We start from the raw sequence: 14,088 nt of genomic DNA on the forward strand, positions 1-14,088 counted from the left end.
TTTACCATTGATAGTAGGAGGTTTAGCAACATGTGAAGCATCATCATTACTAGTGGTGGTAATAGTCCAAACTTTAGCTACATTATTCTCCTTAGCTAGTTTTTCTTCTTTTTCTTCTCTTTCCCACCTAGCATGCAGTTCAGCCATCAATCTAATATTTTCATTAATTCGAACTTGGATGGCGTTTGCTGTAGCAAATGACTTAATATCTTTATCTTCATTAGGCATAACTTTCAATTTTAAAAGATCAACATCAGCAGCAAGACTATCAACCTTAGAAGCAAGAATATCAATTTTACCAAGCTTTTCTTCAACAGATTTGTTAAAAGCAGTTTGTGTACTAATAAATTCTTTAAGCATGGCTTCAAGACCAGAGGGTACACTCCTACTATTGTTGTAAGAATTACCATAAGAATTACCATAATCATTACCAATATTAGAAGGATATGGCCTATAGTTGTTACCAGAATTATTCCTATAAGCATTGTTGTTGAAATTATTACTTTTAATGAAGTTCACATCAACATTCTCTTCTTGAGCAACCAATGAAGCTAAAGGAACATTATTAGGATCAACATTAGATCTACCATTCACAAGCATAGACATAATAGCATCAATCTTATCACTCAAGGAGGAGGTTTCTTCAACAGAATTTACCTTCTTACCTTGTGGAGTCCTTTCCGTGTGCCATTCAGAGTAATTTATCATCATATCATCAAGAAGCTTTGTTGCCGCCCCCAAAGTAATGGACATAAAAGTACCTCCAGCAGCTGAATCCAATAGGTTCCGCGAAGAAAAATTCAGTCCTGCATAAAAGGTTTGGATGATCATCCAAGTAGTTAGTCCATGGGTAGGGCAATTCTTCACCAAAGATTTCATTCTTTCCCATGTTTGGGCAACATGTTCATTATCCAATTGCTTAAAATTCATTATGCTACTTCTCAAAGATATAATTTTAGTAGGAGGATAATATCTACCAATGAAAGCATCTTTACATTTAGTCCATGAATCGATACTATTCTTAGGCAAAGATAGCAACCAATCTTTAGCTCTTCCTCTTAAGGAGAAAGGAAACAATTTCAGTTTTATAATGTCCCCGTCTACATCCTTATACTTTTGCATTTCACAAAGTTCAACAAAATTATTAAGATGGGCATCAGCATCATCGGAACTAACACCAGAAAATTGCTCTCTCATAACAAGATTTAGTAAAGCAGGTTTAATTTCATAAAATTCTGCTGTAGTAGCAGGTGGAGCAATAGGAGTGCATATAAAATCATTATTATTGGTGCTAGTGAAATCACACAACTTAGTGTTTTCAGGAGTATTCATTTTAACAGTAATAAAGACAAGTAAAGCAAACTAAATACAAGTAACTAATTTTTTTGTGTTTTTGATATAGAGAACGCAAACAAGACAAATGAAATAAAGTAAAGCAACTAATTTTTTTGTGTTTTTGATATAAAGAAAGCAAACAAAACAGAAAATAAAATAAAGTAAAGCTAGACAATAACAAAGTAAAGAGATTGGATGTGAGAGACTCCCCTTGCAGCGTGTCTTGATCTCCCCGGCAATGGCGCCAGAAAAAGTGCTTGATAACGCGTGAAGCACACGTCCGTTGGGAACCCCAAGAGGAAGGTGTGATGCGTACAACAACAAGTTTTCCCTCAGTAAGAAACCAAGGTTATCGAACCAATAGGAGATGAAGGCCACGTGAAGGTTGTTGGCGGAGGAGTGTAGTGCGGCGCAACACCAGGGATTCCGGCGCCAACGTGGAACCTGCACAACACAATCAAAATACTTTGCTCCAACTTAACAGTGAGGTTGTCAATCTCACCGGCTTGCTGTAAACAAAGGATTAAACGTATGGTGTGGAGAATGATGTTTGTTTGCAAAGAACAATAGAGAACATAGTTTGCAGTAGATTGTATTCAGATGTAAAGAATGGACCGGGGTCCACAGTTCACTAGTGGTGTCTCTCACATAAGATAAATAGCATGTTGGGTGAACAAATTACAGTTGGGCAATTGACAAATAGAGATGCATATACATATCATGATGATTACTATGAGATTTAATCAGGGCATTACGACAAAGTACATAGACCGCTATCCAGCATGCATCTATGCCTAAAAAGTCCACCTTCGGGTTAGCATCCGCACCCCTTCTAGTATTAAGTTGCAAAAACAACAGACAATTGCATTAAGTATGGTGCGTAATGTAATCAACACAAATATCCTTAGACAAAGCATTGATGTTTTATCCCTAGTGGCAACAGCACATCCACAACCTTAGAACTTTCTGTCACTGTCCCAGATTCAATGGAGGCATGAACCCACTATCGAGCATAAATACTCCCTCTTGGAGTCACAAGTATCAACTTGGCCAGAGCCTCCACTAGCAACGGAGAGCATGCAAGAACATAAACAACACATATATGATAGATTGATAATCAACTTGACATAGTATTCAATATTCATCGGATCCCACAAACACAACATGTAGCATTACAAATAGATGATCTTGATCATGATAGGCAGCTCACAAGATCTAACATGATAGCACAATGAGGAGAAGACAACCATCTAGCTACTGCTATGGACCCATAGTCCAAGGATGAACTACTCACGCATCAATCCGGAGACGGGCATGATGATGTGGAGCCCTCCGGTGATGATTCCCCTCTCCGGCAGGGTGCCGGAGGCGATCTCCTGAATCTCCCGAGATGGGATTGGCGGCGGCGGCGTCTCCGGAACTTTTTCCGTATCGTGGCTCTCGGTAATAGGGTTTTCGCGACGGAGAGTTTAAGTAGGCGGAAGGGCAGAGTCGGAGGAGGCACGAGGGGCCCACACCATAGGGAGGCGCGGGCCCCTCCTTGGCCACGCCGCCTTGTGGTGTGGCCACCTCGTGGCCCCACTTCGTATCCCCTTCGGTCTTCTGGAAGCTCCGTGGAAAAATAAGACCCTGGGCATTAATTTCGTCCAATTCCGAGAATATTTCCTGTGTAGGATTTCTGAAACCAAAAACAGCACAAAACAGGAACTAACGCTTCGGCATCTCGTTAATAGGTTAGTGCCGGAAAATGCATATAAATGATGTAAAGTGTGTATAAAACATGTGAGTATTGTCATAAAACTAGCATGGAACATAAGAAATTATGGATACGTTTGAGACGTATCAATAACACAGCCGATGTGTTCCCCCCTTCGCTAAGGAAGTACTTAGAAAGACACTCACACAGTTAACAAGTTTTAACCAGTTATTATTTAAGTTGTTCTATCTTACTATGCAAGTTGTTAGTATTGAAACAACAGGTGTAAGTTGTCTATGGTCGAGTCATACAGCTCCAAGTCGTTCACAACTGCGGACATGTATTATCGATAAGATTGTAACCCTGCAGGGGTGCCCAAATGTGCCCACACGCACGATCCACTCCAAAGGCAAATGGCAAAAAGGTGGAGCATCACGTCTCGCACTCTCGTTCACAACAACAATGTCCAGGAAGCCACCTAACTAAGTATGTGCCTGTGACTCCAAGAGAGAGTATTTATGCTCGATAGTGGGTTCATGGCTCTAGTAATTTGGGAGAGTGACAGTAACTTCTAAAATTGTAGATGTGTTGTTGCTACTAAGAAAAAACAACAATACTTTATCCAAGGATAATTATATTGTTTACTTTACACACTTTACTTAATGCAATAATCTGTTGCTTGCAACTTAATACCCAAAGTTGTTCGGATGATATCCTGAGGGTGGATTGTTAGTCATAGATGCAGTTGGATTACGGTCTATGAATCTTGTTGTAATGCCCAAAGAATCTCATAGTAATCATCTTGTCATGTATGGTCTTCATTCTTTCAATTGTCCGGCTGTAATTTGTTTACCCAACATGTTGTTTATCTTTATGGAGAGACACCTCTATTGAAGTGTGGACCCCGATCCTTTCTTTTACACTGATAAAACCATCTACTGCAAAGCACTGTTCTCTTTATTTCACTGCAAACAAACATCTCTTTCCACACTATACGTATAATCATTTCTTTTCAGGAAAACCAGTGAGATTGACAACCTCACTGTAAGTTGGGGCAAAGTAGTTTGGTTGTGTTGTGTGTAGATTCCACGTTGTTGCTGACATCGGTAGTGCGCCCTGCCAAAGTCAGCCAGCATCACCTTCAGAAGTGATTTCTTTCTCCTACTGGTCGATTAAACCTTGGTTTCTTATTGAGGGGAAACTTGTTGATGTGCTCATCATACCTTCCTCTTGGGATTTTCCAACTGCATACTCTACACAACATCAAGGGGGAAGCCAATGCCAATGTCGATGAAGCGGGTCACTTCAAGATTCTCGTTGCTCTTCTATAATTACAAGCAGTTGAGAACACCACTCTCAAACGTGGAGGTTCAAAGTGTGGGAGAAATAAATCAAAGACAAGGCAGAGAATGGAGGCACTACAATGACTATTTCACCGATGATTCCATGACAAAGGGTTAACCTTGTCAATACCCATGATGATGGACTTGGGTTTCTAGGAAGGAGGACACTGGCGAATCAACAAACCGGTCAGCCAAACTAGGTAGCCGACAAAAATTATGATCAATATCTCTCGCCGAGATTGTATTATATGAATCTAGGGTTACATGGTGTATCTTCTGGTTGAATCTATTCCCCCCTCGGTGGCTCCTCCTAGCCCTTATAGCGGGCTAGGTCTCAGAGTCCACCTCGAGGTCGAGTTACATCATAAGTCAGTTCACCCGATATGGGCCTAGTTTTCCTAATTTACACAACGTAAGTTCTTCGTCTTTGTTTGGATTTCTTCTGGGCTTTCCCTCATTCCTTCATGGACTTTTTACCAGGGACGTCAACGTTGATGACCCAATATGGCATACCCATGTCATTCCACATATACCCCCAAAGGATTTTCGCCGGGTATTTTGGATGTACAAGAAGTTATTCATGATGATACTGGATGGTGTTAGAGAGTTCGATTACTACGGGTGTGTTTGGTAGCCCGGGTCAACCGAGAATAACTATCTCTTCTCATACATGATGATCCTAGCTAAGTTCAAATGAGATAAGATGTTGTTTGGTAGCACATGTATGAGGTGAGCTAAGCTGAGATAAGATGTTGTTTGGTAGCACATGTATGAGATGAGATAGTGAGGATCCCTCAAAAAAAAAGATAGTGAGGATACCACCTAAATTTATTTTGCACAATTTCAATATTGGAACAAAGTTAGACTATATGTAAGTAAAATACACATTGACTCAATATTTTGTATTTGACTAGTAGTTATTTTTACAAAAAAAAAAATGCAGCTTTTTTTTGCAAATAGGCCCTCAAACAGAGTAACTAAAAAGCCATCGGGTCCTTCAGCTCCATCTGCACGGTTGAGCAGCACCGGCCGCAGGCCGTGGCTCGCTGGAGGTTGGTGCGGTGGCCGGCGGCAGCCGGCGGCCAACGGAGGGGCGGCGTCGGGCGGCCAGGGGAGGGGTGGCATCCAGGTGCGGCAGCAGGCGGCATCCAGGGGCGAGGCTGCTACGGCCGACGACCAGGGGAGGGGCGGCGTCGGACGGCCAGAGGAGGGGCGTCGTCGGACGGCCAGAGGAGGGGCGGCGTCGGACGGCCAGGAGGAGCGGCATCCAGCGGCGAGGGAAGGGACGGCCAGAGGAGGGGAGGGGAGGGTCGGCATCCAACGGCCAGGGGAGGGGGCGGCTGCGGCCGGCGGCCAGGGGAGGGGAGGGGCGGTGGCGGCCAGCGGCCAGCGGAGGGGAGAGGGCGGTGGCGGCCGGCGGGCACGGGAGCTGTCCATTGGAGGAGGAGCAGGTAGATGCTGTGCGGGAGCATTTTTTGGGGGAAATGAGGAGGCGGGGTGGGGTTTGGGGGTGTCGCGCGGGCCTCCCAGGAGAAGTTGCGGGATGGACTCAGCCAAGCTGGGTTGTGAAGCTCGATTTGAGCTTCACAACCTGGCCAGGCTGAGAGCCCCTTATCTGTATGAGGTGAGCTTAGCTCTCTCTAACCACCCGACCTAACAAACACCATCTCAGATGCTACAAGTGGGATGAGGGCAGATTTTCTGGGTTGACTCAACCTACCAAACACACCCTACTTCTTGATGAACAAATACTGCACCAAACTCCATGGTTTCTCACCAGTTTAGAGCATCTCTAGCAGAGCCCGTATAACTCCGAACCGAAAACGCGGAGTTCGGTCTCCTGACCTGTTCAGTTTAGATGGGTATTGTCACGGCGCATATTAGAAACCGAACTCGCGAACTGAAAAAACGAAAATCAAACATCGCGGGAAAATGTTATGCGACGATCTTGCGAAATTCAACCCATTTTGCTCGGATCGAGCTACATTCCTCAATGATTTACATTAAACTAGCCAAAATCCGTAGCCGTTCGAGCTACATTCGATAATTTCACACCTAAGCTACTAGATTAGGCCTCGGATTGTCACCGGGGTAGTTCTAGCAGCGGCGGAGGGTTTTTCCGCGCCAGCGACTCCTACGCGACGATGAGCGTGGCCACCTCGAAAGCCGCCGCCTCCGCCGAGCTCCCGCAGGCTAGAGGCAACCTATCTGCGTCGTCGTCGTTACCATCATCGCGCGGGGGAAGCGCTGGCAGCGACTGGCTGCACGAGCCAGCGGGGGCACCTCCTCGGCTTCTCCTTCGCGCGCCTCCTCGCGTGCTGCTCGGCGCGTGAAAGCACGCGGCCACTTCCGTGCCGCCCGCTTCCAAGCGCAGTCGGAGCGCACCCGCCTCGCGCGGTACGCCTCCGACCGTACACCCGGCAGACGTGGAGCTGGCTTCCCGCCGCCGATTCGGCCTCCTCCCCTATCTACACGTCTAAAGCGGCCCATTGCGGACGGAGGGGTGGTGGCTGCAGTGGAGGAGCGGCAGCGGAATTGCTCGCCGGAGAGGATGCAGGCGGCGGCGGAGGAAGTGGTAGCGGCGGAGGGGAGTAGGGTTTGGAAATCGAACTCCCCTCCACGGCCCCTTTTAATACGGGGTGGCCGCCGAGTTTCTCGGGCCCCCGGACTCGTTTTACGGGCCAGTCCGCGAGTTCGGGCTCCATTCTGGCCCACTTTGAGCCTGAACCCGTAAAGTCACCGGATTTTTTCGGTTTCAGCCCGTTTTACAGGCTCTGTTAGAGTTGCTCTTAAAAATACATTGCGACAATGAGGATGGTGCATCTGTAGTTCTTGAAGACGCAAAAGATGAGTACCTACGCATGCTTGTTCACTGTACAAATTATGCAGGGCAGTGGTTAGGAAGTTTAGACCACACTATTTGAGAGGGGCAAATGAAGATGCTACATGCCGGTTGATTCGTGGGATGCTCAGAAGCATAGATTGCATGCACTGGTCATGGAGCAATTCTCCATTTGCATGGCAAGGTTTGTACAAATGGAATCATAGATATTGTGATGTGGTACCTGAAGTTGTGGCGGATTATGACCTCTGGATTTGACACACTTTTATCAGCATGAAGGGTTCTCACAATAACATGAACATGCTACATTTGTTGAAGGCCACAAATATACCAAATGGTACTATCTTGCCTATGGCATCTATCCAATATGATCGACATTTGTGAAGACAACCAACGAGCCTCTATGTAAGAAGAAGTCTTATTTTGCCGGCAAGAGAGTTGCAAGAAGGATGTGGAGTGGGTATTTAGTGTGGCTATAAGCTCAATTTACTATTGTCAGACTGCTCTTACTTGGCCTCAAGAGGACATGTGAGAGGTGATAAATGGTGCGTGATGTTGCACAACATGATTATCGAGAGTGGACGCAAGAATCCAGCCATGGATGGTAATTCGTATGATAATCAGGATCCTCTTACCGATCTTAATCATTAGGTGCCTTCCGATTTTCTCACAATGCATGCGAAAATCTGTGACACCGACACTCATACGCAACTTCAAAATGATCTTGTTGATCATCTTTGGAGGCTCAAAGGAGAGGCCAATTAATTTTATTTGAATTACATCAATTATTAATTTAATTTGATTTTTTTACTTGTTGTAAAACTAGCTGGCAGGAGTGCGTGACCCGGCGTCTCCTTCTCCCACTTATATGAACCGCAAGCCCGGGTACAAACTCCATAGCCGATCTCGATGCGTCACGGGCGACTGAAAAGCTTCAGAAAATTTCAACTGAGTGGGTGCCGCGACGCATCGGGGAGGAGAAGCATGGAGACTTGGGTTCCCGATACCCTCAAATTCCACATCAGAATACTCAAACTGCTATTCAAGCCCTCAAATTCCCCAACTCCGCAGCGGCCGATGCACGTCAACGATTTGATTATTACCGACATTCTCCCCTTTCAATGGCGATCACAAGCGGCGAAACGCGCTGACCGCGCGTGCAAACCGCACAGCCACCTTCATTTGACCAACGATTTTGCGCTGGAAGAAGAAGACGTGGCCGGCAGATCCATGAAAGAAAAATCACTGTAATGATCTGTTTTCACGACGACGAGGTATACTGAACTTCTTAAGGAGTCTGACACCGGGCCACGATCACCACTCGTCCGTTCCCACAGCAGGCAAGGTATCAGACGGCCATGCCGCCATGCTAGCTGGTGTCTTACATCAGTTCTTAAACAAGCAGTTTTTACAGTTCCGAAGTCTAAACCAGAAGAGTTTTCTGGCGTGCGTGCTTGGTGAATGATGAAACTCCAGTTGAATTGAACGACAGGGACTCCATTTCCTGCTATGTTATTCAGAGCCTCCCCTCTGGTCATCGTCAATGTGCACGCTTTCCTTTATAAAAAAGCAGTGTGGAAGCGCATCCGTCCAGCTTATGCCATCGCATGGCACTCTGCTTCAGAATTTGGTCTTAAAAATTTCTCTGATAGCACATCCGTGAACAGAAAGAATAGTCTGATCACACAAGATGCGCTAAGTCTCGATGCAGTTTTAAAATGAGGTTGTTCCCTCCAAGCAACCCCTAGTAAAGTACGAGCTGATCTTTTGCCAAATGTCAAGAGCTTGTTAAGCTTGGACTTTGCAGCCATCTACAATTCGTAGATAAGACCTATCCTTTCTGTCCATGGCAGCATAAGCTCATTTTTCCACCTGTTGGTTGAGAACATTCAACAAACATGAGGTGAAAAAATGAGAGCTAACAAGAGAGATTATCCTGGAATACAGGTAGATAACCCAGTAGTAAGAATCAGGGAAGAATTGTATCAGGTGCTTCCATATGTATCTTAGTTTTCTCGGGTGCAATTTGGTGCTAAACTAGTAAACAGTTGGAGTGATGATCTTAAACTAGTGTTGACCCCCTCGGATCATTACACGGCTGCCCCCGTGGGAGCAAGCAAATCTACCGAGGAAACGCTGCTGCCTCACGCGCATCGATCCATCTACGGAGAATTAAGAAAACTTTGCACGAGGGGAGGTGACGGCGATCCGATTTCCCAGCCTTAAAACTGGGGTTCAACCCCCATTCGTGCGCCCTCAGCCATTGTACCCTTTTGCACGCCTCCCTAGGTTACTTCCCTCCGCACTCAACCTCTACACTGTGTAATCCTTGCCTACTCTACTTATATGCGCTGCTGCTACTGCTACTACTGCCGATCCTAGTTAGGATTAGTGTACTACCTAACCTGCGACTGGCCGCTTCGTCATGGAGAAGATGATTGGGTTGGACATGGACACGGAGGTGGTGATGTCGCCGGCTGCGAGAGCCGCCGTGTTTAGTAGCCCTTACTCCAGCCCCAGCACGGCCTTCCTGCTCCAGAGGAGAGTTCTTACTTGGTACGTACGCATGTTCAGCCAGCGGTTTCAGCTTTAGCTTCATGGCTGCAGATTGCTTGTTTGCTTTGGTCGACTTCTGATCGCTCTGAATAAATTGCAGGGCGAAAGAAACCGGATCGCCGGCGGCGGTACGCGTCCGCGTTGCCGACAGAAGCTTCATTCTGCACAAGGTCAGAGCTTGCCACGAACGAAGCTAATTATGGTGTGGTGCTGGTTCGTGTAGTGATGATGCTAATTAAGCTCTGTTCGTCTTCGTCGTTGCAGGATCCTCTGGCATCCAGATGCGGGTACTTCAGCCAGGCGATGGAGGAGGTGTCCGGAGACGTCGAGCTGCCGGCCAGCTTCCCCGGAGGCTCAGAGGCGTTCGAGGTGATCGGGCTCTTCTGCTATGGTGACGCCGTGGCGCTCGACCCGTTCAACGTGGCGGCCGTGCGGTGCGCGGCCGAGTTCCTGGACGTGGCCGGCTTGGGCGCACGCTGCGACCTCTACATCAACCAGGTGGTGCTGCAGAGCTGGGACGACGCCCTCATCGTGCTCCAGCGGTGCCAGCCCCTGCTCCCTGTCGCCGAGGAGCTCCTCATCGTAAGCCGCTGCGTCGAGTCGTTGGCGTTCATGGCTTGCATGGAGATCCTCGACCCCGAGCAGAGCCGGGACCAGCCCGGCGTCGACGATGTCGCCGTGCGTGGTCTGGTCGGCCGCCGCTGGGACGCCGAGATCGTCAAGGAGCTCGCCGCGCGCGATCTCTGGATCAAGGACCTCATCGCGCTCCCCTTCGAGTTCTTCAAGCGGATCGTGCAAGCGCTGCGGCGGCAGGGCATGAAGGAGAAGTACGTGAGCCCCGTGGTGCTCTTCTACGCCAACAAGTGGGTGCTCTCCAAGAAAACCCACAAGTTCTGGGCCAGCACGGACGAGTCCGGCGACGGAGGCGGCGAGACCGACGCGAACAGGAGGGCCACGGAGATCCTGCAGGGCGTTGTCGAGCTGCTCCCGGCGGAGGCGAGCGGCGGGGCCGTCCCGGCTGCGTTTTACTTCGCTCTGCTGTCGCGGTCGCTCACACTCCAGCTGACAGAGGAGACCCAGAAAAGGCTGAGAGGCCAGGTTGCGTCCCACCTGCAGTTCGCCTGCGCGGACGACCTGCCGCTGCCGGAGCAAGAAGCCGACAGGTCCATCGCCGATAGCCCGGAGGTGATTGCAATGGAGAGCATCGTGTCAAACCATGTCGCCATGCAACGGCAAGGGGCCGAGGGCGTCGCGGATTTGTGGGATCGGTACCTCGTGCAAATCGTGGGCGATCCAAAGCTCCGGCCTGAGCGGCTGGCAGAACTGATCGGTGTCGTTTCGGCCGGCGATCGGAAGACCCACGATCATCTCTACGAAGCAATCAACACATACTTACTGGTAAGACTAAGATAGATACTTGGTTGTTATTTAATTGTTGTTTTGAATTTTCAACCATCGCTAACAAGAAGAGGCTCTGTGTCACGTCAGGAGCATCCGGGTGTGTCCGGCGACGAGAAGGCGTCGCTGTGCGGGAATATCGAATGCCGGAAGCTCTCGCACGAGGCATGCATCCAGGCGGTGCAGAACGAGCGGATGCCGCTCCGGTTCATCGTGCAGGCGCTGTTCGTGCAGCAGATGCACACGCACCGCGCCTTCGCCGAGCGCTCTGACTCCTTCCGGTACATGCTCTCCGGCGAGCTGATCCCGGGCGTCGCCGGCGCGTACACGCCGAGCCCGGGGTGCCCCGTCCCCACGAGCCAGCCTCTTAGCACCACAAGTCCGTACACGGACGCCCACACCACAGTCGCGATGGACGGGAAGCTCCGCGCCCGCGACGACGACGCGTCGGACTACGAGACGGCGAGCTTCAGGATCCAGGCGCTGGAGCAGGAGATCATCTCGCTGAAGAAGACCCTGCAGCGGCACAACACCGTGAAAGGCGGCTCGGTTCGAAAGGACGGCAAAGAACCGAGCTTTAGGGCGGACGCGGCCGCGCCGGCGGCGGTCAGGCGGCGAGCCCCAGTGTCCGGCAGCTGCATCGGCTCCATGCGGTGGGGCTCGCAGCGGCGGTGCGCCAGTAGGATCCTGCGCGTCTTTACGAGACTGGCCGTGTTCGGGCGGAGCAGATCCAGAGGGAAACAGAGCAAGTGCAGGGCAGCAGCAGAGCAGCTCAGTTGCTTGTAGTGCCAGCAGGGACTCAGGGCAGTGAATTTTTTGAGCTTTCTGCATGTGGGATGGAAAATGCAGATGCCACGCTTGGAACCTGGCAACTATGGATGTATTGTGTTCTCTGTACATATTGCTAGCAATGATGAAGGCTTGAAGAAGAAATTACTGTCAGGTGGTCATTCGGTAGAGACAGCACATGGTGAAGGTACTTTTGTTAGGTTAGCAACTCCTAATATTAGCGTAGTTTATGAGTACTTTGGTCAGGGGATGTCTTTGTCATTAGGCTTGGTTTACTGTTGATTTGCTATTGTATTGTGTTCAGTTTCGAAGGTGATGTGAATAAGTAATAAAACCCTAGTCCAGGTCTAAAATTTGTGATGAACAATTTACGCAAATCGACAAAATCACAGTCGAGAGCTAACAACCTTTGGAAATCCTCCGGTCCACGTTTTAGTTGACGGTATCGTCTTTAGCTCATCGGGGATTAAACGAAGAACTTGCGCATTGGTGAGATTTGGTGGCGATGACAAAGAAGTGGGGTTGTGACTAGACGTGGAACTGTGAGAATCAGATATGTTTATGGAGAGGATGAACTGTATGTTAGATTGAGTGGATGTTATCACCAGATTTTGGCCAAATCAGGAGGTGGGCCGTAAGGGAGATGGGCTTGGAAGATTACACGTAGAAGATCTCTGAAGCGGCCTTGCACGAAGAGTTTGGGCTAGATTGCCCGTGTATCTTTAATTATAGTAGATTGCATCTTAGATTAAAAGTTAGAGTTTGTCTCGTGCACGGTGGGGATTATTCCCACGTTAGAAAGTCTCCTGGACTATAAATATGTATCTAGGGTTTATGGAATAAACAACAACCAACGTTCAACCAACAAATCAATCTCGGCGCATCGCCAACTCCTTCGTATCGAGGGTTTCTACCGGTAAGCATCATGCTGCCTAGATCGCATCTTGCGATCTAGGCAGCACAAGCTTCATGTTGTTCATGCGTTGCTCGTACTGAAGCCTTTTTGATGGCGAGCAACGTAATTATCATAGATGTGTTAGGGTTAGCATTGTTCTTCGTATAACATGCTATTGTAGTGCAACCCTTGCATATCTAGCCGCCCTTACACCTATCTTAGGTGTAGGGGCGGCACCCCGCTTGATCATTATTTAGTAGATCCGATCCGTTACGGTTGCTCCTTGTTCTTCAAGGATTAGTTTAATATCTGCAATAGTTAGGCCTTACAAAGGGTTGGAGGATCCAGCGGCACGTAGGGTGTCGTTTGCTAGTCCTAGACAGGATGTTCCGGGGATCAACCTCGTGTTGGTTTTTAGGCCTTGTCTAGGATCGGCTTACGATCACCGTGCGTGGCCGCGATGCCCAATCGTGAGTAGGATGATCCGATTATGCGGTGAAAACCCTAAATCATCGTAGGTCGTTTTAGCTTTATCTTGATCAAGCAGGACCACCATATATTCGTGCACCCCGTACGAATCATGGGTGGATCGGCTCCTTGAGCCGATTCACAGGATAACCAGAGAGCCGATCGAGGCTCGTATTTAATGTTTACGTGTATGCCATGCAGGAAACTAAGCGAGGCATCTCCATCACCTTCCTGACCAGGTATAAGTCAGGTGGCACGCCCTTGCATCAGCATCGGACGTGTGTACCAGAGGCTTTGCGGGCCGTCGCTCGGAGGGACCAGGGCCAGCCGTAGCCCTAAGTTGTTCCCGGCTCTACTGTGTTGCCCGTCGCTGCCCGCCGGTGGGTTTTGACCGCAACACATTCTGGCACGCCCGGTGGGACCAGCTTCGACATCAACCACCTCGCCATCTACATCTGAGATGGCGGACGGCACTCCAGTCACGTACGAGGATCTGACCGACGAGCTCAAGAAGAAGTATGACGAGGTCAAAGCCATCCTCGAAGCCGATCTCATCGGCTCTTTTCACAGAACCCGTTCACATGGCATCAGGTGGAAGGGGTTCTCGCCTGATGGTGCACTCGATGGGATAGACCTCTCTGCCCCGTCAGAAGAACGCACCAGGTCCCTGCGGCAGGAGATCAACTACTTGGTGGCTCACTCGCTACACCGCCACTCGGAGAACCTGGTGAACACTTTGGAGCGTGTCGCTCTTCGGGTGATCCAG

The 14,088-nt window shown here is 48.9% G+C and overlaps 1 protein-coding gene across 1 annotated transcript; it reads left to right on the forward strand.

Annotated features, from left to right (window-relative positions):
- Positions 1 to 9,364: 9,364 nt before the first annotated feature.
- On the forward strand, positions 9,365 to 12,293 carry LOC127332863 (BTB/POZ domain-containing protein At5g48130). Its single transcript, XM_051359199.2, has 4 exons — positions 9,365 to 9,772; positions 9,873 to 9,942; positions 10,037 to 11,170; positions 11,261 to 12,293. Exons 1-4 carry the CDS (start codon positions 9,642 to 9,644, stop codon positions 11,954 to 11,956), a joined length of 2,031 nt encoding a protein of 676 aa, XP_051215159.1. The 5' UTR covers positions 9,365 to 9,641; the 3' UTR covers positions 11,957 to 12,293.
- Positions 12,294 to 14,088: the final 1,795 nt, after the last annotated feature.

The sequence above is a fragment of the Lolium perenne genome, chromosome 2 (genome assembly GCF_019359855.2).
Source record: "Lolium perenne isolate Kyuss_39 chromosome 2, Kyuss_2.0, whole genome shotgun sequence".
Taxonomy (NCBI): Eukaryota; Viridiplantae; Streptophyta; class Magnoliopsida; order Poales; family Poaceae; genus Lolium; species Lolium perenne.

What these genes read in the sequence shown, in the direction of transcription:
- LOC127332863 (XM_051359199.2), top strand. Translation starts at nt 9,642, where the DNA reads ATGGAGAAGATGATTGGGTTGGACATGGACACGGAGGTGGTGATGTCG. An exon ending in GAAGCTTCATTCTGCACAAG is followed by an intron (nt 9,943 to 10,036) that starts GTCAGAGCTTGC and finishes TCGTCGTTGCAG; the next exon opens with GATCCTCTGGCATCCAGATG. An exon ending in CAATCAACACATACTTACTG is followed by an intron (nt 11,171 to 11,260) that starts GTAAGACTAAGA and finishes GTGTCACGTCAG; the next exon opens with GAGCATCCGGGTGTGTCCGG.